The following is a 23,589-nucleotide window of genomic DNA, read 5'->3' as shown; positions in this document are numbered from 1 at the left end:
GAATTACACTTCCTGTTCTTGTTCTTCAACCGCTTCTTTGCTTCTGACATTTCTCTTCAACACTAAACTAAATTCTGGCTCTTTATATGCAAACCAGGTAATTGGGAGTGTGTTTAAAGCCATTTATAGTAAATTGTGGGGATGATCAGACGGCTCGTGCTCATGCATAAAATTTCAGAATGATTGAGACGTATGAGGAACATACACATGTGAACAAACGTACGTGGGGTTTTATTAATCTGACAAAAAGACTGCGTTGGCATGTTTCCTGTTTAGTGTGTAGACAGATTTGTACACCTGAATATACACAGAGTTTTAGACATTTGGCCCCTGGTATTTTTCATCTAGATCCATGCATTATGGATCATCTATATCCCTGAGAAATTAACAAAAATTTGAAAAACACTCTAATCTAACAATGTAAAAGAAATGGAGAAAACACTCCTGCATCCTCCATGGTCCTGGGTTGGAATTCCAGCTGAGGCAGGACCTTTCTGTAAGGAGTTTGGATGCTTTCCTCTGGCCTCTGTGGGTGAAATTCTCCTGTCAATGCTTGACCAAGACACTGGCTTGGATCTGGAGTTGGTCCCTGGTGCCACGTTGGCTGCCTACCGTACCTCAGGGATGGATCAAATGCAGAGAACCAGTTGTACATTGTATGATTGTATGTGAGAAATAAAACTTCTCCTTCTTCCTCAGTTAGTGACAGTTTAGTCACAACTATCACCTCGTAATTTGATAGAAATATAATACAAGCGTTATCCAGTACACAAAGAATTTGTTCATTTAAAAAAGTGACTGTTTGTTTCCTCACACATACCAAAAGGTCCAGTAAAAATAGCTTAGTGACAATCATAAAATGCTTTAACACAGCAACAAATATGATGAGGGTTGTTTGTGCAGAGCAGTGACTCATCCTGCTGTCACTCATGAAGAAATGGGCAGGGCTGCAGGGGAGAATATGAGAGAAGTAAACCATGAAGGAGGAAACAAGAGGGAATTTTCTTTTAGTCTTGTCAAGATGCTTAAAAGGAACAGTATCACTCTGCTGGAGGCGAAGAACTGCAGTGAGAGAGGGGACAGAGAGAAAGAGACAGCCTAAAGCCAACACTGAGGAACAGTTGAGAAGACTGTAGCATGGCCTGGATGGCTCTTGTAATCTATTTGTACATCACACTTTTCTTTATTATTCTGGAAAGTGGACATGGTGCTGAAAAGGGGAGCAGAGCACCCGGAGCCTCAGCCCCAGGAGACATCATCCTTGGAGGAATCTTTCTCATTCATGAAGATGTAGACAAAGAGAACAATTCCTATGCACCCCACCTACAGCCATGTATCAGGTGAGACCAATCAACCTATTGCAATGAACCATATAATGATGAATGCGTTTACTTTTTCAATTCGAGTCTGTATTTATCCTTTTTGACCCTGTCTCTTTGGATGCAATTACCCAAACTCACAAACTCTTTTCATTTAAGCAGCAAGAATCTAAAGAGGACCAAGAGAGCAAATCACATGATATTCAATATTCTTTAAAGGTGGAAGTGGTCATCAGAGCCTCACCTAAAGCAAAAGTAGAAACAATTTTAAAAGCCTTAATATCCTAATTGGATATTAATGCAGAACACAATCATATCAGGGACAAATTAATAGAGAATTAAAGTATGATTAAAATGGTGCAGGGAACAATTAAACAAGTGTATCTAAAGGTCTGAATTTTAATATTTACAATATTAATGAGGTAATAATACAAACTGTTTCCATAAGTGAATAAACCAGCTGTTCTCAGGGGAAAATAAGGTCCCAGAACACTGTTAGAAGCTAGAAAGGTGGCAGGGTCCGCCACATATAAACAAAGTAAAACAATATAAACTGTGTTGTCCTTTAAGGTCACTTTGTTTATTCAGTTTATTCAGTCATGTAAACTAAGAGAGTTTGTTTATTTAGTCTGTTTAGGCAGAAAATAATCAGCCAATGAGGATCTTCCACTGCTCATTAACATTTCTAACACAAAGTTACAGACTGCTCCTTTAAGATTCTTCCTATAGTCAGGGTATCATTACCTTAAGACTGCCTGGAGGGAACAGACCACTGATTGTAGCTGTATTTGGTTCAAGTAGATGCCAATTTTAACTGTTCAGTAAACATCTACTTGCTAACTGTAACTAACTGTTCTGTACTGTTTCCATCATGTCTCAGTGACAAGCACTCGACACCTCACGCTCTTCAGCAGGAGTTTTGCTCAGAGCAAACATGAATACCATGAGATGAGGTTCAAAGCTCTGGATGAAGCTACTAAGTGAACCTTGAGTTAAGATAATTTTGTCAAACTACAATTTTAATTGTCAATAATGAACGCTCAGGCTCTTTTTAGATGGTTGGGTAGTTTAATCTATGATGTTTATAACTTCTAGCAAACCTTTTTCATAAAATGTTGACAAATTTGTTTGTTAAATTATGATTTGCACAGCTTGTCTATCAGATCAATATAGTAGGGCAAAGGGTATAGTATATCATTTTACTAAATGTAATGGAAAACAATTGAAATTCAAACTGCAAGCAGTGATGAACGGGCCCTCGACCCACATATGTCGGGCTGCGGCGCCGTCGGAGGGCACGCTCCTAGATGTCTGCTCACCTGTTGCCTGTGGAAAGGTTCATACCTAAATGGGATCTGTGTCACACAAAACACAACCGTGACATGGTAAGTGACTTCCTGTGTCCAGTGGGTGGCGCTATGGATATGACACAGTATTGATGCATAGTCGTATTCAGGGCGAACCCCTCTACATGTGTGACAAATTTGGTGTAGATGGGAAATTGTTTGTTTGAAAAATGAAAATGGCCGCATGCAATCCAAGATGGCTGCCTTCCTGTTGGGGCGAGAAATTCCATAAAAGTAATTCCGGTGTAAATCAATGAGATCTATGAGCCCTGCAAATTTAATGAAGATTGGAGAAAGTTGTTGTTCACATGAACCGGCATTAGGGGGCGCTATAGATATGACACAGTATTGATGCAGACACGTATTCAGGGCGAACCCCACTACATGTGTGATCAGTTTGATGTAGATGGGAAATTGTATGTTGAAGTTGGCTAAGCATGAAAATGGAGCGCACCGTCACACCCATCAGGAATAACTTTTCATCTTTAAGGTCTGAGGATGATCCTGAGTGAATGTGAAGTCTGTGGTGTTAAATCTGTAGGAGGAGTTCGGTAAAGTACGAGGCATGGGCCAAGTACTGAATGGGAAAAGCCATAAGGGGGCATTAGGGGGCGCTACTGAGCTGTGGTGCCACGCCTGAGGGAAGTTGTGGTATCGAATTAACGTACTCATGGGTTAGAAGCTAAAGGCCAATTTTGGTGTGTCTGCGAACATCCTGAAGTCGCGAAAACAGTGTCGGAAAAATGTAAATTTCCGCAGGCCATTCAAGATGGCCGACTTCCTGTCGCGGCAAAAATTCCAACAAAAGAAATTTGTGGCTAAATCGATGAGACCTATGAGTCCTGTGAATTTCATGACGATCAAAAATGTTTTTCGCACAAATTTTCGGACATTAGGTGGCGCTATGGAGTCCCCTGGCCACACCCACCCCCAATCATGTTGAATTATCACATTTTTCACCAGATGTGACGTATGTTCCAAGTTTGGTGAGTTTTGGGGTATGTTCAGGCCGCCAAAACTGGGTTTAAAGTCGCAGATGAATAATAAGAATCCGAGCAAATACAATGGAGCCTCGCACTGGTCAGTGCTCGGGCCCTAATTATAAAAGGAAAACAGGATAAAGCAGCCTAAAATAGAAATGACCAGCTAAACTACAGCACTACTCTTAAAGCAGCGACAAGGATCTTTCAATTTTTCCTGATTCTGGAGTCCCCAGTGGAGAAAAGGAGTATGATCACCACCACCTCCTGTTTTAAAGATCTTAATCTGGCTAGCACATGCATTTATTTGGAAGTGAGTGAACATATTTTTAATACGATTTTCCTTTCTCATACACAGCTGTTTGAAGGATAACTGTAAAGTGACGATGGTGAAACAAACAAAACTTTGTTTTAGTTATGTTACCACTCATACACTTCTTTTACATGTCACTGGCCGGTGACGTTTGCCCCCCACAGCCCCGGTGAGGTTGGGGGGCCACAAGCACACTTACGTTGCTTTGGTGTATAAGCGACTGTAATCAATGAAATCAAGATGTGTTGGTCAGATGTAGTATTAGCTCAGTTTGCTCCCTGCCCCTACGTCCCTGGGACATCGCTCTTCCATGTCTCAGCAAGATCATACATAATATGATGTTATACCTCCTGCAGACACCAGCTTTACGATATGATGCCAGCATGAACCTTGTCCTCTGTCCTACGTTTTGTAGCTGCTGCAACTAAACTCTTCTGCTGGTCGACCAGCAAAAGTACAATTACAGTACATTGGATGCACTGTATACATAGGGTGTTGTCTGTATTGTCAGAGTCAATATTGGTATAAAAATAAAACAAATATTAACTAACAATTATCACAGACATGTTGATGAGTTAAATGAGGATGACAGTATAATGGGGAGGACAGTACGTTGTGACACTGCCCTTGCACAGGTAAGATTTGGGGTTTTACACCCTTTTGTTAAAATGGATGATGACATTTAAATTGATCAATACAAAAGATGACTCACTGGCACATTGTCCAGGAGAAGTGCTTTAACTAAGACATACATTAGTGTCCACCGTAAAGGAAATCAAGCATTGCTCAGTTCAAGATTTGACACAGCCTTTTTTAAGTATGAGTGTCTGTGATGTAGCCACGGCTCTCAGACTATCTGAGTCAGGGCTGGACATCCTGCATCATGAAAATAAAAGCGCTTGCAGTTTGGACTTAAAGAGGGTAAAGAGAAATTTGCTCACCGGGAGGCCAAAAGATGTACGCCTGTACAATCCTTTTCTTTCTTTACAATACAGTTATGAAAGAACAATAATAGAAGTATATGGTAGTACAAAAGATGAGCCAATATTTCTTGATATAATAATCATCAATCATCAATAGTTCATTTGTTGTGCTAAAGTTATCAACATTTCCTGATAATGTTATGTCTACACAATAATATGCCAACAGCAAGATATAACCCCGCAGCAAGCCCAATAAAAATAATTACGTTATAAGCCAGTTGTTCTGCTGCTGTCCAGCAATACAGACGTATCCGCTGCCATACCACCAGACTACAGAGCAGCTGCTGTCCTCAGGCTGTGAGACTCCTTCATCCATCCTCAGCAAAATAGATTTCATTCTCAGTAATGGTCTTGTTTGCTTATGTACGTTATAAAGAGGCATCAGAATTAAATTGAGGCTGTTTCATAACCACTTAAAAGTTCCTTGTAGTGAGTTTAAGTACAGCACTAGTAAAGTAGAGTAAATACTGATGCTGTTCTCTTCAAGATGTCATTTTTCTTTACCAATTAAAGGTGCAATATGTAAGAGTTGGCCACCTGAATTCATACTCCAAACAAATAGGGGGAAGCATTTCACCAGAGTAACTGCTAACTTATTATTAGCTCAGTTAGCTGTACAGCTAGCGGTCCGGACTGGGAGCTCAGTGGTGTGGTGTGAGTGGTGTTATGAGAAAAACTCTTATCTCCTCACATTCATCATTTGATAATTTCAGTTTTTTTTTAAACTAAAATTTTTACATACTGCACCTTTAAACTCTTGGGAAGACAATTTTTTCATTACATCTGTAATATATTTACTATGAGATGATCAAACTGTACTGTTCACACAGGTTTCAGGGCAGAGGCCTTGCGAGGGTGCTCGCTATGATAAACGCCATAGAGATCATGAACAAATCTCCTCCGCTGACTGAGGTCAACATCACTCTGGGCTACCGGATCCTGGACTCCTGCTCTGATGTCAGCACCGCTCTGAGAGCCACAGCAGACTTCACCCAGCAGGCTGACTGCCGCAAAGGAAGCAACAGTTCCACCTGTGGCCAGCCTGTCATGGCTGTTATAGGGGCCGCGAGCTCTGAAACGTCCATCGCCATCGCCAGGCAACTGACTCTCAAGATGATTCCTCAAGTAAGTCAGAGAGCACTGTGAGGGAGCAGGTAGTGCAGCATTTCTGGCAGGACTGATTCACTGTTACAGGGAACTGAAGCATAACAGGTTTGCACCGGCAGCTGACAAAACATCAGCAGGACCTTTTATGATCATGAATTATCTGCTAATGCGTGACTGACTCTAGAATCACATCAAACAGGCTTTGAAGGTGAGGCACCACAGATGAACAGGAACACAAACAGATGCATCCTATCTGAGTGGACTTTAACTGGAAGAGTAAACACAGAAGGAAATAAACGCGCAAGTTTTCTGATAATTATTAATTAAGTTAGGAACTGTGCAGTGACTTTGTTTTTCATTCACAGCTATTCTTACAGATACAGGCATCACTTTTGAATTATTCCTAAAAAAAAATAACAACAGTGTTTTGCACCTCTTATTGTCACGCTGGAGCAGAGAAGGTGGACGTGCAATGGATGAAGCTTTAATCTTGATCACGGCAACACAAGGAACAGGCGAACACAAAGAATAATCTGGGAAACACAAAGGCAGGCTCGGGAAAACTCAACAGATGACTTGACAATGACTGAACAAAAGACTGGACCAAAATACAAACTAAACTAACAAGGGGGTGAGGTGCAGGTGGAGAGAGGCGGAGAAACACAGGTGAAGGTAATGAATGGAAAAACACTAGAAACAGAGACGGGGCTGATTGGCAGCAAAACCACTGAAGAGGGAAGAGACCATGACACCTATAGTCAAAGAATGAGGATGTTGTTTGTTTGATTAGTCTGTCCATCTAACACTTTGGTCTGGAGCAACGTCAGCATCAACCGGTCAGATTAACATTACATTTAGTAGAAACCTTTATGGTCTTTAGAGAGGGAGTCATCATTACACTTCAAGGTATCTTGTTGTGCAGCCAGCAGTGAGCACATGACAAACAGACGACAAAAAAACAATGAATACAAAAGATCATATCATATTCAGTGATAGCCGGTGGTAGCAGGGATGAATGAATACTTGAGTCTTTTGGTCAGGCATCCTGGCAGATTGTATCTGTGGACAGACGGAAGCAACTTGTACTCCTTGGACAGTGTGACTAGGATCAGCCAGGATTGACCGGGCCTTCCTCAAAGTCCTGACCTTGTATAGATCAGAGTGAGGTTGTTCAAGGTCACCAGTGAATTTCCCTGTTGTGGGATAAATAAAGTCTATCTAATCTAATCTGCATTTTATCTGCACACTTTTACAATATGCTGCAGTTTGTTCCCATACCAGCAGACAAAGGAGAATGTAAGGACTGAGAACAGATCCTTTTCTGTCAACATTAAAACTGTGACGCTTACAATAAAAATAAACGCACTGATGTGCCTTCCTGCACACAGCACCAACATGGACCTCAGAGGACAGCCTCATTAGTTACAGCCTGGCTGTTAATCAAATCTGTTTTCACCTCTTTAGATTCGGACCTTCTGAGGGCAAAGAAGGACGATTGTCGTCTGTCTGTGAATTTCCATGGCGTTGATCAGAGTCATCACTGCTGTGTAGTGATACAATGACAGAATCATCAGCAAACTTAATGATACAAATCCAAAAATGACATCATTGCTTTTCTTCTCTCCAGATCAGTTATTCATCGACCGCCGTCACTCTGAGCGATAAGAACCGCTTCCCTGCCTTCATGAGGACCATTCCTAATGACGAGCATCAGACAGCTGCTATGGTCAGCCTGCTCAGCACGTACGGATGGAACTGGGTGGGAATAGTTGCCACAGATGGAAGTTATGGCCGATCAGCTCTTGACCACTTTGTGTCCCAGGCTTCTGAAAAAGGGATCTGTGTGGCCTTCAAATCCATCATACCTAAATCTGTAGCCAGTCAGGATGTCCACTTTGCTATCACACAGACTGCCAAAACCATCCGGAACAATCCCAAAGCACAGGTGGTTGTGTCATTTGCGAAGTCCACTCACATGATATACCTTTTCCAGGAGATTAAGAATCAGACGCTGACAGCAGGACAGAACATTGAGTCCATGAGACGAGTGTGGGTGGCCAGTGACAGCTGGTCTTCATCTAGCCCTGTGAAAGGGAACTTGACTCTGGAGGACATAGGACATGTTGTGGGCTTCACCTTCAAGAGGGGATCCATGTCATCATTCCATAAGTACCTGAGCATGCTGGAGGCAGCTGGACGTGAGCACACAGTGAATAACTCCTTCATGCAGGAGTTCTACATGCAGCTAAATGATAGTACAGATTCTGGAGAGACTGACCTTCTGTCAAAAGCTGTGAACACACTCAGAGAACAAGTTCAAGCTGGTACTGTCTTCAGTATTGAGATGGCTGTAAGCGCCATCGCTCAGGCTGTAGCATCTGTCTGCAGGGGACGAGACTGCAAAACAGCAGGCACCGTGCAACCCTGGGAGGTACTGACATGCAATACACGAGTGTGTGTTTACAAGTGTGTAAATGCTCTTGTGTCACATTTATAAGGATTAATGGTAAGGTTAGATTCAACTAACAGTTGGGGATTAGGTTTTGGCTGATGGGAAAGATTATGGTCACATTAAATATGATACCTTGGTATACTTACCATAAACACAGGGTTGAGAGTTTTGGCAGCCTCTCTCTTACAGCTGTGGGACGTTTGGAGCAGGTTCTGCAGGTTCTACAGCTACAATTCCCCGTAAAGTTGGGACACTGTTAGAAAGTGGAAGTGTTCCTGAGCCCATGTAGTAAAATCCATTATACATTCATGTGTTACACACAGTGGTGAACCTCGCTCGTCTCTTTTGAACGGCAGAGCCTTTAATAGGATGCCCCTTTGATACCAAACAGGTGTTTTTGTAGCATTCCACTAATTTTTGCTTTTGTTGCCCGGGTCTGGAAGCCCTGAGGTGAAAGTAAGAAATGATTTTCTTTTTTCAAGTCTTATTTGAAGCTGTTCTCTCCTGTGTTTATGACTTTATGATCTGGTGGGGGGAAAAGGTTTGCCAAGATAAAGTTCCTTAATTTGTTTCCCTTCTGTGAAATAGAGACCTGAGACCTGTGACAATACAATAGGACCCAATTAGACTGAATATATTGTAGATTTATTAATGATGTTCAAAATCTATGCATCAGTTCACAAGCAAGGAGCACACCATCACTGTCCATGAAGGACCTTGAAGATGTTTCATCTCTCATCCAAGAGGCTTCTTCAGTTCTAACTAACTGGAGGGGAGTTGCAGGCTTTTAAACTGTGTGGGAGTGTCCTTACAGAGTCGTTAAGGACACTTGTGAGCTCTGAGTTTCAGAGTTGTTAGAGCCTCTTGTGGGTCGTTGATCCAACCGGCCTTCATGTGGGTTGCTGAGGCTAGGTGAGCCCAGGTGTGAATGGTTGTTGAGCTGTCTGGGGAGAGAACTCAGTACTGCATTGTAGGTGGGTGATAAGTAATGTCTTAGGCCACCTCCTCTGTTCAAAGACAGTCATTCCAGTTTGACATAGATGGATTAAATGGATAGAGTTGGCCCTCCTGTGTTGTGCCATTCGTTTATGGAAAGGTTGTTTTATCTGCCCAATGTACAAATCTGTGCAGTCCTGGCTGCATTGAACAGCATGAACTACATTACTCTGTTACTGCCTGGGTGTTTAGTCCTCAGGATGGACAAGTTTCTGCCTCAGTGTGTTGGTAGGTTTAAAGTGAACCGGGATATGATGTTTATTAAAGATCCCCCTGAGTTTCTCAGATGTTCCTGCGACATAGAGAATGAAGATGTTACGTTGTCTCGTCTCCTCCTCTCTGTCTGCTCTGGATCTTTTAGAGGTTTTGACAAAGGTCCAGTTTGGGTAGCCACAGGTTTTAAGTGCTCCCCTGATGTGCTTCTGCTCCTTCTCCTTCCCCTCTGGCTTTGTGGGCACGGTCTCAGCCCGATGGTTTAGGGTTCTGATGAGCCCCAGCTTGTGCTCCAGTGGGTGATGAGTCAAACAGCAAGTATTGATCTGTGTGTGTAGGTTTTCTGTACACCTCAATGTTGAGGCCTCTGTCTTCTTCAGTGTGTACTGCCCAGTCCTGCACCGTACAGAAGGGCAGACTGTCTCCTCTGACATCTTCCTGTGTGAACTTGATGTTATTGTCAACAGCATTTATATGTTCTGTGAAGGCTTCCACTTCGCTTGTTCTGACTTTGACCCAGGTGTCGTCTTCAAGAAACTGAAACAAGTCCAGTTGCCTACATTATAGCACTTAGAAAGAGACTTATATAGGCACTAGACAGGAAGGGGAGTGATTGAGGTGTGGTCCCGCTCTTGAACTTCAGCTAAAACTGTATCTCCATCTAGCCAGAGGATGGCAATATGATTCAATTACCTATTTAAGTTTAGCTCTGTTTCCTTGTTTTTAGCTGTTTATCTATCTACCTGTGTATTGTTCCTGGGACTGTGTGTAGTCACACTGAGGGTTACTTAAAACCAGAGTCAAAACCCTTGTATGTGCACACAAAGTTGGCCACTAAAGCTGATTCTGGTTCTGAAAAAGTGATGGACTTCTCAAGTATAGTTATGCATACAGTAAATACAAAACAGAATGTCCCTGCAAGTAAGCAGGTTCAATAGATGTAACCATGGCTCATGTCCTGTAGGTGCTGAGAGCTCTGCGGACGCAGGAGTTCAAACTTCGAGGAAAGAGTTATAAGTTTGACAGCAGCGGGGATCTGAACCTTGGCTACGAAGTGACCATGTGGAGGTCAGACAGAGGCAACATTCTTGTCCATGATGTTGTGGCTGAGTATAACCCACAAGATAACATCTTTACCCACAACAACAACAACACCACCCAATATCTGCAGGACCTCAAGGTACAGTAGGCCCGCACTCTGCTGCCCGCATGTCATTTGTATAAACAGAAAACCACACACACACTGCAGTGTCTGTTTACTGGAAACATCAGTGTTAAAGCTGACCTGAGCAATTCTAAAATACTGTATTTCAGTTTAAATATCCAGATATACAGCATGAGTTTTCTACAATCAAACAGGCTGTGTAGAATACAGTAAATATACATTGAATTCAAAACAAGAACATGATTATGGATTCTCCTGCTTTCCTCAGCACATCATCTCAAAATGCTCCAACAGCTGTGTGGCTGGAGAGTTCAAGAAGACAGCCGAGGGCCAACACACTTGCTGTTATGAGTGCATCAACTGTACTGAGAACTACTACTCTAACAACACAGGCAAGACCCCTCTATACATTTACATGCACTACATAATACATGTCTGAGCCTGAGCGTGTCTGATTTGTTGATAGGAATCTGATTTCCACCTGATATTAAGTTGTACTTTAGGTGATCATATTACTAACTATTGGTGCTTACATGCAGAGAAACCCTGTGATCACTCTCAAGGTGCAATGAGGAAGAACTGTGATCTGATCACAATCTGAAACAAGAGCAGATATTTGATCCTTGGAGCTAAAAGTTCCATTTATGCAGTCCTGTATATGTTCTGACCACATCTGAAGACCAATGAATTAGGCAAATCTGACCACTAACTGATTTAAAAAAGACAGTTTTGATCACATTTATACACAACAAGAGGCAGCAGCACAGTCAGAGCGATGGTTTATGTAGTCCACTATTCTCCTACATTCCATACCAACTCACCGAGGGCCTTCCAGTTCATGACATCATGTTGAAACTTCTATTAAATTCATGAGAGCTTGAAAAATCCTATAGCTGTACTCCAAATACTAATACAAATAATAAATACAAATTGATTTTTGAAGTTTGGCACTGATTGATTCTCTGTATGTGTATTCTAAACCTTACCAATCACTTATTTTTCACTGGGTTGGGTTGGGAGAGACCCTGAGGAAATTTGACCACATTGTTGCTGAATGTTTACAGTTATCAAAAATAATAACAGGAAGTATTTTTTACCAGAATGAAGTATCGGTCATTTTCAAAAACTCACATCTCCACTAGTTTTCACTTTCTCGCAACCAAATGTTGGTTCTGTGTTATTAATCGCTTGTCTAGTGCAGATGAGAGTTGGTCAACTCTCACCTAGTTCGACACAATATTTATTTTCTAGAAGTTCTTTATTGCTTGCAAGCAAGAGTCACACATCAGCAGCGCATAGATGGTGACTGAAGAGAGACAGTCTCTCTTCATCCTTTATAATAGCAGAAAACAATACTCACAATTGTAGCAGTCGCAAGATTACATGTGATCTCACTCAAAACAACATTCCCATCGTCTCCACATCCACCTCAGGATAAAAATAAAACTTCCTATACACTTCAACCATTGTTCTGCGTCTAACATCAGCCTAGTTTCAGAATACATATACACAGAATACTCACAAACCCCCTTCAGGATGAATTCCTTAACTGAGTTCCTGTTATGTTAGTTTTCACGGCACACTACACCATATACAATACATGAATACATGTCTGAAGCCAACAGACACAAGATTTCACTTTACATAAATGATAATGTTGTATCTATATTGTTAAGTTTCATATGTAAGAACAAAATATCAAAATAATAAGAGACATTTGATAATTTCCCTTGCAAAAGCTAGATCATTTATCAAGGTCTCATGGATTTAACAGAAGTTTCAACATGATTTTTTTCAAGAAAATCCATGACATGAACTGGGAAAAGTTCTGGATTTTGGGTGAGTTGGCAGGAATGACCCTATTGAGTGACTGAATGGGAAGGTAAGCAAAATAGACAACGTGGGGAGTGTTTATTTGTTGCTAATTGTTTGCTCCCTCATTTTTTTTATACAAACCCATCTCATTGACATAGCTATTAAACTCTGCATGACTAAACATTTAGACATTTGACACATAAACATATTTTGAACACATGTAGGTATGCAGACATCCAGTGTAGTATTAACAGAACCACCGGTCATATCCAGGTCCTGAATGTATGCAACACTTTACTGTGCACATTAGCCGTGTGTTGGCTTATGTTGTGAAGCAGCATTACACTGCACTACAATAAACACCAGGAGGACAGAGTCTTTCCTCAGAGCGAGGACTCGTCTCTACCTCTCTCAGGTGCACATCATGCTGCTACATGAATACTTCAGATCAGTATGAGCCTGTCCTGATGTGGTTATTGGTGAAAAGTGGGTTTAAAGTAGTAACCACCATGATGATGATGATGTCCCTTCTCAGGCAGTCATCACTTCATGTGGCTAATCACTCTCACATGACTGTAATGTGACCAACAACTCAAGTGTGACCTCACCCGTGGTTTACATCTAGCCTTCTTGGGAGCATGTTCCAGATAACAGATGTAAAAGCACTGCTTTCTGACTAATCAATTCTCTGGAAACATGGTGTTATCATTCATAGAAGATCCAGTTGAGCTCGGTGTCAACCATGAGAGGTGCTCTCCTGTGTAGGACAACCCCTCCTTGGAGTTCTTTGTGCACAGAGTAAAACCTTTGTGAGCCTGTGTGTGATGGTTTGATTGTGTTCCTGTGCTTGTGCTCCTTCATCCCTGCAGATATGGACCAGTGTCTGAGCTGTGACACAAACACAGAGTGGTCTCCAAAGGGCAGCTCCAGCTGCATCCCAAAAGCGCTGCTCTTCTTCTCCTGGCAGGATGGCTTCGCTGTGGTGCTCCTGACGTTTTCTGCTCTGGGCATCCTCCTGGCTCTGCTGGTGTCAGCTCTGTTTCTACATCAGCGTGACACCCCTGTGGTGAAAGCTGCCGGAGGGCCGCTGAGCCAGGCCATGCTGTTCTCTCTGGTCATCAGTTTCATCAGTGCCATGCTGTTTGTCGGACGGCCCAACAGTTTCCAGTGCAAGGCTCGACAGGTGCTCTTTGGCATCAGCTTCACTCTGTGTGTCTCCTGCATTCTGGTCAAGACCCTGCAGATCCAGCTGGCCTTCCAGTTCGACCCCAGGCTGCAGGAGGTTCTGCGGAGGCTCCACCAGCCTTACGCCATCGTCTGTGTCTGTGTGGCCCTACAAGCAGCCACTTGCATCTGCTGGCTGGTGCTCAAAAGTCCATTTAAGCACATCATCAGGAATCCGACAACTCTGCTGGAGGACTGTCATGAGGGCTCATATTTGGCCTTCGGGGTGATGCTAGGCTACATAGCTGTCCTGGCTTTTGTGTGTTTTGTCTGTGCCTTCAAAGGACGCAAGCTGCCACAGCAGTACAATGAGGCCAAGTTTATCACCTTCAGCATGCTGCTCTACCTCATCTCCTGGCTGCTGTTTGTCCCTGTCTACGTCACCACTTCAGGAGTGTACCTGCCAGCTGTGGAGATGGTGGTCATTCTAATCTCCAACTACGGCATCCTCAGCTGTCATTTCTTCCCAAAGTGTTATATAATCCTTTTTAAGAAAGAACAAAACACCAAGAGTGCTTTCAGGAAGAATCTGTATGAATACTCGAGCAAAACCTCTGACTCTCCCTCTGTGTCTGAGAGTTCAACGTCAGGAAAACAGTCCAGTGGTCAACACGACATCACCAGTGGTTCAGTCTTCTCAGTATCTGCAGCAAATCCTCTCACACCTGCTGTGGTGACAAACTGCACAGACCAAACTAACTGTTTAAGCTTGCACAGAGGTTCAGTCAGACATCACTGCCTCAGAAGAAGCACCAGCATTTAAACTTTTAATATACACCCCATTCAGGAGGCACCTTCTTTGTTGTATGCAAAATCTGATTTACATGTCTTGTCTTACATGTTACAGGACCTAAAACAATTCTGCAACAACATGCCACCAACTGCTCTATTCTTTGCTAGAGACTTCCCGAAGCAGCAGGAGAGAAACAGAAACAGTGACAATGCTTCAGAGATTTACTTCTATTTTTGTGGCGACAAAAGGGAAAGACATCAACTTTTTTCAAGTAAAGGATAACTTGAATTGCAGAACTAATGCGTTACGTTACTTGTTACAGCAAAAAAGTAATCCGAGTACTCTAAGAGATTACTTTGTGGTGCATTATCCCGAACACTGCATATATCACACAGACTCTCCTCTCAATGTCCGCAACAAGTATAGGCCACCAAAATAAGCTTCTGTAGAGAGACTTAATTTTCACCTATGGCAGATCTCAACGTTATGATGTGTGAATGTGCCTCTTGAATGAAACCTGGTGCACTTGGTACAGTTGTACAGTTTAGGGCTGTGAACAGCTTCAGATATGGAGCTATGGCAAAAACGCCACGTGGCAGCCATGGTGACGGTTTTGCTTTCCGCCATAACTGAGTTATGGATTTTGCATCATATCTCCTAAACCAAAATGTACAACACAGAAAAGGTGATGTCTACCCCTATGTTTGGATGGTCAGTGATTACAGTGATAACATACGCAACATCATTAACTGTTCAGGTTATGCCACATGGCGTTTTTGCGATGGCTCCATCTCTCCCAAATGCTTACCTGTCTGAGGACATGTAAGAATGAGGAAGAACAAAACCTGTGCAACGGTCTGGACACTTAATCAATGGTGAATACCCTGTGCTGCTGAAGTCAGTAGTCCGGGTTAGTTAGCACACGATCACTTTTTAAAGGATCATTTCTGTCAAATTACAAAGAAGATTCTCTGTCAGCTTTTTATTGTATCCAACCATGCAGACATTTTCAATTATACATGATTCATAAGAAAGCTAGTGCTTTGAAATATCTTCCTACACCCTAATGCAGTGGAGTCAATGGAACCTGGAACTATTTATTTGAAAAAAATGAAACACGATATTCCAAAAACAATGTGCTCCTTTTATACAAAACATGGTGCAACCCATTCCAGTAGTAATACTTCAGTGTCCCTCATGGGACCTTATTTCAGAAAAACATTGTCTGGTAGTGAACGGAGAGAGACAAATCATTTATTGATCCTGTTTGAATTGTGTCATGAATCACACAGATGATGTTTGTCAAACTAACTGTGAAAATACGTCATTATAAAGAGGACACAGCCCACAGTCGCTTCAGTGACGTCGTCTCGTTGAACGCTCACTAAAACCTGTAACTTAAACATTGTAGAGCTGCTCCTGTGTATCAGCAGCTCACAGAACTGAACCAGAACCAACTCTCCTCTCACAGAACTGCAGTTGTCAATATGATCAGAGTGATTGTGATGTTCATCTTGTTTACGACCTTTTCTGAGCCCAGCTGGCTCCATGTTGGTGCTGGTGGTGTGTGCTGAAGAGACGATGTAGTTCACTGAGCGCTGTAACACAAAGCTACATGAGGTTTTACTTTCATTACAACAAACTGACACTTTAGTGACTCGACAGTGTGTTCGGTTCAATTCACAAGCATCATATGTGTGATTCATGACACAGCTCAAACAGGATCAAAATGTATTTGTCTCTCCTTCCTGACCTCTGTACAATTTATTTCCAAAATAAAGTCCCATAAGGTCCACAGGAAGTGGCACGACTCGAGCTCTCTATGAGCATTAAAATTAATGTTTGACATTTTTTTGGGAAACAACTAAATTGATCCTCCTGTTTATTTCAGCCACTCTGATTTTGAACCAAGACCTAGCAAATAATACAAACTATCAATGTCACTGAATGAATAAACTGAAAGTTTTCATGATATAGCACTTTAATTTGGTCTAATGGTCTTAATATTTAACAATCATAGGTTACTTTAGCTGACCATGCGCATGTCCTTGGTTTTGGCTCTGATCCAATGGCTTTGAAATGAAACAATGCTTTTATTATGTAACAGTCTCACTTCTGAAAGTCTTCATTTTCCAAAGAAAGGTTGATATCTCAACAATAAATATTATAACATCACAACCTCATTTAATTAAATTAAACTTGGTTTGGTGTGACATAGCTAATGGTGTCTTATGGTAGCTAATTTTAGCAAACCTTAGATAGATATTGCTGTATATTAGACCATACCGAGTCACTTTAATGGCTTAATGGTGATAATGATAATAATAGCAAAACTTACAGAGACTGGCTTTAAAATTGTCTTTAAACTTTTCTTTGGTGTTTACTCGAGTGTTTACATCCATATTGGGTAAACCCCTAAACCCAACCTCCATACAAGCGATCATTTGTTCCATTAACCTGAAGGCAGAAATCCTGCTAAACAAGCCAGAGTGAAGGTGACAACAGCCCAGCGTGTCTGCAGCCACACCCCCCCTCCAGGGTGTGAATGTGAGCTGCATGTCTGAGAGCTGATGGGGGGGGTGAAGATGTGAAGACCACATTTTGTGTGGCTCAGCCAGCGAGCTGTTCTGCATCGCAACAAATGCTGTGCTTTTGGCAGTTAACATCATATTCTGTCCTGTGGAGAACCATCACTGTTAGACCAAATTTACAAATACTTTTGTCACAGATGATCATAAAAATGAATCATGATCATGTGAATCTGTCCATCAAATAAAACACAAGAGATTAGGACACCATAGGCCCATGGTGTCTAATGGAAACCCTCTGCCAAACAGTTCAGCTTTTTGGATTTATCAAATCACGTCTTTAATATGGTAAAGTTTGAGTGTTTCAACTTTAGGTAACTACACAGAACATGAATTAGTGTCCTATTCTCATCACTGAGTTTGATGTTCCTGTTTTGACAGCTCATCAGACCGGGTGTGTCGTCTTCTTTCCTCTCTACCAAATTTGTTTGCTCTGCTTTATCAATTTGTGTTTAATATGCTACCACATTTATGTACATACAGTCATCATGTGTCATGTCATGCTAACAGAGACAAAACAAAGCCAGTATTTAACAAAGTGGTTCATACACAACACAAACTAAAATGACATTTCAAACATTGAATCCAATGCATAAAAAAGACTGTGGTCAGCCTGTTAGGGTAGAGTGTAAACAGCCTCAGGTGCTGCTCGTCACCAGTTTCATCCGCGCTGAAAAATCCCCAGATCTAAACTCGTCTGTCTGGTTGTGCAACAAAAAATAACATAAGATATGAAGCGAGAGGAGAAACATGACGACCTTAAATATTAAATGTCAACGCAGTTACGGTTTAAATCCATTTCAGTGCTCCAATATCCTGCTTCTTTCAGTGAGTGTGTGTTTATTAAAAGGAGAGATTAGGATTGTGGGAAGTGGACAGCCAAAATGACACTAAAACCCTTGATTTAATGACGTCAGGGAGAAAAGGAGCCTGAGAGCTCAGCAGAAACTTGAATCTTTCTCACAGCTGTGAGGAACGTAAACTCCAGCCTCCTTCTAGGAAAGAATGCAATGCTGTAATGGGATATAAGTGAGCTGACATTCCTGTCTGGTAATCTATTTTCACTGATACTGAAGGATATAATCACATTTAACGATAAACAGCCTGACGCAGTTTCTTATAGTTTTGTTTTTGACATGTGTAGAGACAGCTGGAGGTGGACTCCTTTAAATGTACAGTATTTTACTGTTTGTAATATGTCGGGTTAGGTGTATGCTCATATTTATATTCATATATGACCCTTCAGTATGAATGACTCTCATGTCCTCTGTGCACATGGGATCACACCAGCTGCAACATACTGTATTCACAGTCTGACCCATTTTGTAATCACTACTGATTACTACATTGTTGTAGTAATCAGTAGTAAACAGCTGTTTTCCACCCTTAAATAAAATAGAACCATAGAATAAAATAAAATATAATATAAAGTAAGGCAAAAGAGAAAAAAATAAAAAATAAAAATAATAATAGATAAATAAAAAAAGGATGCCCAGTGTGCTCACTAAAAAATTTGATAAAATAAAAAATTGGATGCATCAAATCGATTCATTTGGGGTCCAGAGAGGTGAGGGTGTTTACATATGTGATGAGAGGTTGCCATCTTTTATAAAAACTGGCTGCTGAGCCTCTTAATATATTAAGAGGAAATATTAAATATTAAACTTTTTCCAAAGACAGAAAAGACATTAAATCACTTAACCAAGAAATAGGAGGAGCGTTTGGGCTTTTCCAATGTAATAGAATACATCTGCGGGCTATTAGCGAGGCAAAAGCAACAACATCAGAGTTTTTCTTAGTGAGACTAGTTGGAGTACGAGGTACCCCAAAGATGGATATCAGTGGGCCGGGTTCTAACATGATGTTGAGGGGATGGTTTTAACGATTTAAAAAAAACAAAACAGAAATTGACTAGTTTGGGACAAGAAAAAAACATATGAACATGGTCTGCTGGAGATAAACCACATCTATCACAGATATCATTTGTGCCTGGAAATAGCCTACTAAGTCTGTTTTTTGTGAAATGAATTTTGTGGAGAACCTTAAATTGGATTAAACTAAGACAAGCACAAGAAGATGTAGAATTGACCCTGATCAGTGCCTCTCTCCCCCACTCATCTGTCAAATCAAAGCCAAGCTCCCTTTCCCAACTATCCCTGACCCTCACAAGGCAGGACTTATTCGAAGATGATTTGAGGTCAAATAATACTGAAATCTTACTACAAGCTATTGGAAGAGAGAGTACCTCAGTGATAAGAGATCCTGTTGGAGATTGAGGGAAAGATGTAAAGTGTGTGCGAGCATAATTCCGCGCTTGGAGGTATCGAAACATATGACATTGGGGTAAATTATATTTAGCACGGAGATCATTAAATGTAGCAAATAAGCCCTCCGAATATAAATCTGAAAAACGAACCACACCTCTCTCTCTCCACAAAGTGAAAGCTGTGTCTGCATTGGAGGGGGGAAAGAAATGATTGTTGCAAGTAGGGCTTAATGGGATGGGTGTTGAAAGTTTGAAGTGTTGCCTGAATTGTTTCCAAATTTTCAAAGAGGAAAGTACAATTGGGTTTTTAATATAACTAGGACAACGAGAAGCTAGAGGGGCACAAACCAGAGCCGCCAGAGATGAGGGATGGCAAGAAGCACCTTCCATTATGCACCAGTCTAAACTGGGAGAATTAGGCAGTGCAAGGCCCCCATCTGATTTGCTTCTTTGGAATGTTGTTCAATGCGCACTTGGGTTTTTACCAGCCCAAATAAATTTTGAGATAATTTTGTCTAACATTTGTATAAATGATTTAGATAAAAAAAAATTGGAAGACACTGGAGAAGAAACAAAAATCTCGGAAAAATATTCATTTTAGTAGAATTGATTCTGCCTATCAAAGAGAGAGGGACAGAGTCCCAGCGCACCAAATCAGACCAGATTTTTATATAGTAAGGGGAGGGAGTGAGAAATATTAATACCAAATAGCGGAAGCTGTTATGAGCTAATCGAAATGGTAGTGCATCTGATGGGTTCTGTTTAGCTGCTATGTTTAACAGAAAACACTCGCTTTTACTGATGTTTAATTTATAATCTGAGAATGATCCAAAAGTTGTTAAGATTTGTAAAATATTATCTACACAGCTAACTGGGTCGGTGACATATAGCAACAGGTCATCAGCATAGAGAGACACTCGATGTTCCAGTCCAGCTCTAAAAATACCAGTGAAACATGAAGAAGATTTGAGAGCAATGGAAAGAGGCTCTATTGCAATGGCAAAAAGCAGGGGAGACATTGGGCAACCTTGGCGGGTCCCTCTTGATAGAGGGAAATATTCAGACCTTTGAAAGTTAGTTGTCACACAAGCAGAAGGGGCAGAGTATAAAAGCTGTATCCAAGAAATACATTTAGACCCAAATAAAAGACGCACCGGAGGAACAGCTGCAGAGTTTGGAAAAATATCCCTTTTACAGAGCGAGCTGTTACACATTTTGACTCCTTTAAACTGGGAGAAAGGAGGCAGGGAGAGAGAAATAACAATTCAACTTGCCCATGTTTGGAGTTGTCATTAATTTATGCATGCAGTATACATGTTTCAGTCACAGGGCCGGCCCTGGGCATAGGCAGTATAGGCGAATGCTAAGGGCGCCTCATCCACGGGGGGCGCCGCAAACAGGGGGAGAAAAAAAAAAAACTATTTTTTACCAGTGCAATTACTACTATTATTTTAAAATATTATATGAGCCCACAGCAACATAACTTCATAACAAAGCCTATTAAATAGTGGAGAGGCCTTTTTTCTGGTCGAGAGGCGAGCTGCCTGAATCTGACCGGACCGTGACCCCAAGACCAAGAGAGAGATTTATTGATACTGTAGCAGAACCACAATGTCCAAAAGACTGAAACCATCCGGCGCCCAGGGAAGGAAAAGAAGGAGAGAAGAGGAAGCAAAACGTGAAAAAGAAAGAGGTACAGTAACGTCAACGTGATGAAGTGAATGAAATGAATAGTTTAATGATCGTAGCTACCACTGTTGGAGCAGAGTGTTAGCTTGCTAGCTTACTTCGGACGATAGTATCATTGTTTAATAATCAGTAAATAGCTGAGTCGACGTAAGTTAATGTTACTCCACGTTAAATTCATCAGGGACATTTGGAAAGTTAACGTCAGGCCTGTTCAGGTGTTATTTTAACCTGCTGGCTGTGTTTTCCTGCTTGTATGTCAGTTAAAATGCTATTAGATTTCCATCCCCTTCATAAGTAACAGGGCAGTTGTAAGCCTTTGGTTTATTGTGTCACAGTTTGTTTGTTAAAGTTTACATCAGTGTTAAAGAGCAGTTAAAGTGTATTACTGTTAATACTCCATACCTTAGCTTTCCCATATCATTCATAGGCTACATATATAAATGTCACTGCACTTTACTGCTTTTTGCACTCTGGTTAGACTGAATTGCATTGCAATGATGATATAGTTGAATGAATCTCATCGTATTTTCATTATTAGTCTATATTAGTCTTATGTACAGCACACACCAAGCATCTGTTCTTTATTAAATGTAACATCCAGTGGTCACATATACTTCTCTTCTCTCTTCAGATGCACTTTTAAAATATTTCACCACCACCCCCAGTGACACAGCATCAGGTGCTCCTGTCCTCTACCTCAGCACACCAGAGTGACACAGCATCAGAACTAAAGGCTGCACCAACAGACCCTGCTGACTGGCCATCTCTTCTAACTGACACAGTAAGAAAGGAGTTAGTTCACAGAGGACCATTTCAAATAAAAAACAGTTACACATTTCCCAAAAACAAAGATGGGAGAAAGTGTCCACATGACTTTTTTTTACCTGAGTCTTAGTCAGTGGGGAAGAAATCAAAAGAAGCTGGCTGATGTACTCAAAAAAGAATGATAGCTTGCTCTGCTTGTGCTGCAAAAGGTTTCCTCCCAAAGAATACAGACTGTTTTTATTTTGTATGTAAATAGAATATTCTTTAATATGTTTGTGCAATACCTTATTTATATTGTATTTTTAATTTATCACTTGTTTCTTTCTTCAGTTTTTATTTGGTGTGATATTTTTGACTTAAAAGAAATAAACTCTTGAATACATACATGTAGTTTCTGTGTGAGTGTATGAAAATTGATTGTGAAATTGACTGCGATGCAAGGGGGCGCCAGCCAAAATCTTGCCTAGGGCACCAAATTGGTTAGTCATTTCAAAACTACAGCGCTTGTTGAATGTAAAGTTTGTGGTCCTCACTTTGGTAACCTGTTTTGTCACGGGGTATTGTTAATAAGGTACAGTCTTTTGCTCATATGCATCAGTATGCTTGACTCAGCAGACAAGTATTTTCAACTGTTAAATGTTCATCAAAAAAAGTCCCTTACAACCAGAAGAGAACAAGAGTGCTGGTGTGACATGATGCAGGTCACCAGAGAAGTTGGATATGAGACTGACAGGTTTGTTGGGATAAAGACACACAGCTGTCTTAAAGGACGCTAAGCACTAGAAAGAATGTTTAGCTCTGTATTTGTGAATGTCTGTGATGTCCACAGTCAGATCACATTCTAGGTATGCGAAATATAGTTCTTGATTAAACACTCCTGAAATTGGCACCTGTCATATACAAGATGAATGTTATTGTAGCAGGTAACAAATTCACACAACTTCCATCATGGTTGATAGATTTTATTTTATAAATAAATATTTTTTAAATGCATTTATTGTGTTAAGACTAATCAGGGATCGAGTTTATGTGATATATTTCAAAAATGTCTACCGTCAGGTTCTACTGAGTCATGTTTTTATTCTAAAGTGTTCTACACAGATTTCAGACGTGGCTGACTGTAGAAGTGTTTGGTGTCCGGCCACAGATGCAGGTGGGGAAAGAGCTCAATTTGAGACAATACCAGTCACACTAATGAAATGCTCGACACACTGATGTTAATGATGTGTTAATGTCCTAGAACGTAATTGTCTTGTTCATCTTTTAAAATGATGAGGCTTTTGTCTTTCATATGAGCTAACGCTCAAACTTTTATTTACATCCTCATTCTGGTACTCAATCACCTTTTTTACAGGAAGTGCCTCTATCCGTTGTTCACAATCACCAGCCTCCTCTATTGGTCCCCACTGGTAATGACACATTAATATCAACACATCCCCCTTTCTTTGAAGTTATTAACTATGAGCATAAGAACACATATGTCTTAACACACTTATGTAGTACCAGTACGATAAGTCAGAATTATTGTAACCACAACTACAACATTTTTTCATTTCTATATTAACTTCTTGTAAACTGTTATCTCCAGCTTGTTTTTGTTGAACCGTTCAAATTCTCCATTTTCGACTGAATCTC

The 23,589-nt window shown here is 41.0% G+C and overlaps 1 protein-coding gene across 1 annotated transcript; it reads left to right on the top strand.

The window, feature by feature from the left end:
- Positions 1-1,137: 1,137 nt before the first annotated feature.
- gprc6a (G protein-coupled receptor, class C, group 6, member A) lies at positions 1,138-15,033 on the top strand (the record flags this gene model as incomplete). The annotated part of the gene is made up of 6 exons (XM_084356549.1): positions 1,138-1,340; positions 5,772-6,066; positions 7,676-8,479; positions 10,674-10,889; positions 11,143-11,266; positions 13,559-15,033. 6 exons carry the CDS (start codon positions 1,138-1,140, stop codon positions 14,674-14,676), a joined length of 2,760 nt encoding a protein of 919 aa, XP_084212675.1. The 3' UTR covers positions 14,677-15,033.
- Positions 15,034-23,589: the final 8,556 nt, after the last annotated feature.

The sequence above is a fragment of the Pagrus pagrus genome (assembly GCF_965226575.1).
Source record: "Pagrus pagrus genome assembly, chromosome: 7".
In the NCBI taxonomy this organism is placed as follows: Eukaryota; Metazoa; Chordata; class Actinopteri; order Spariformes; family Sparidae; genus Pagrus; species Pagrus pagrus.
The sequence above is the reverse complement of the archived record's forward strand: the minus strand, read 5'-3'. Positions and strand labels throughout refer to the sequence as shown.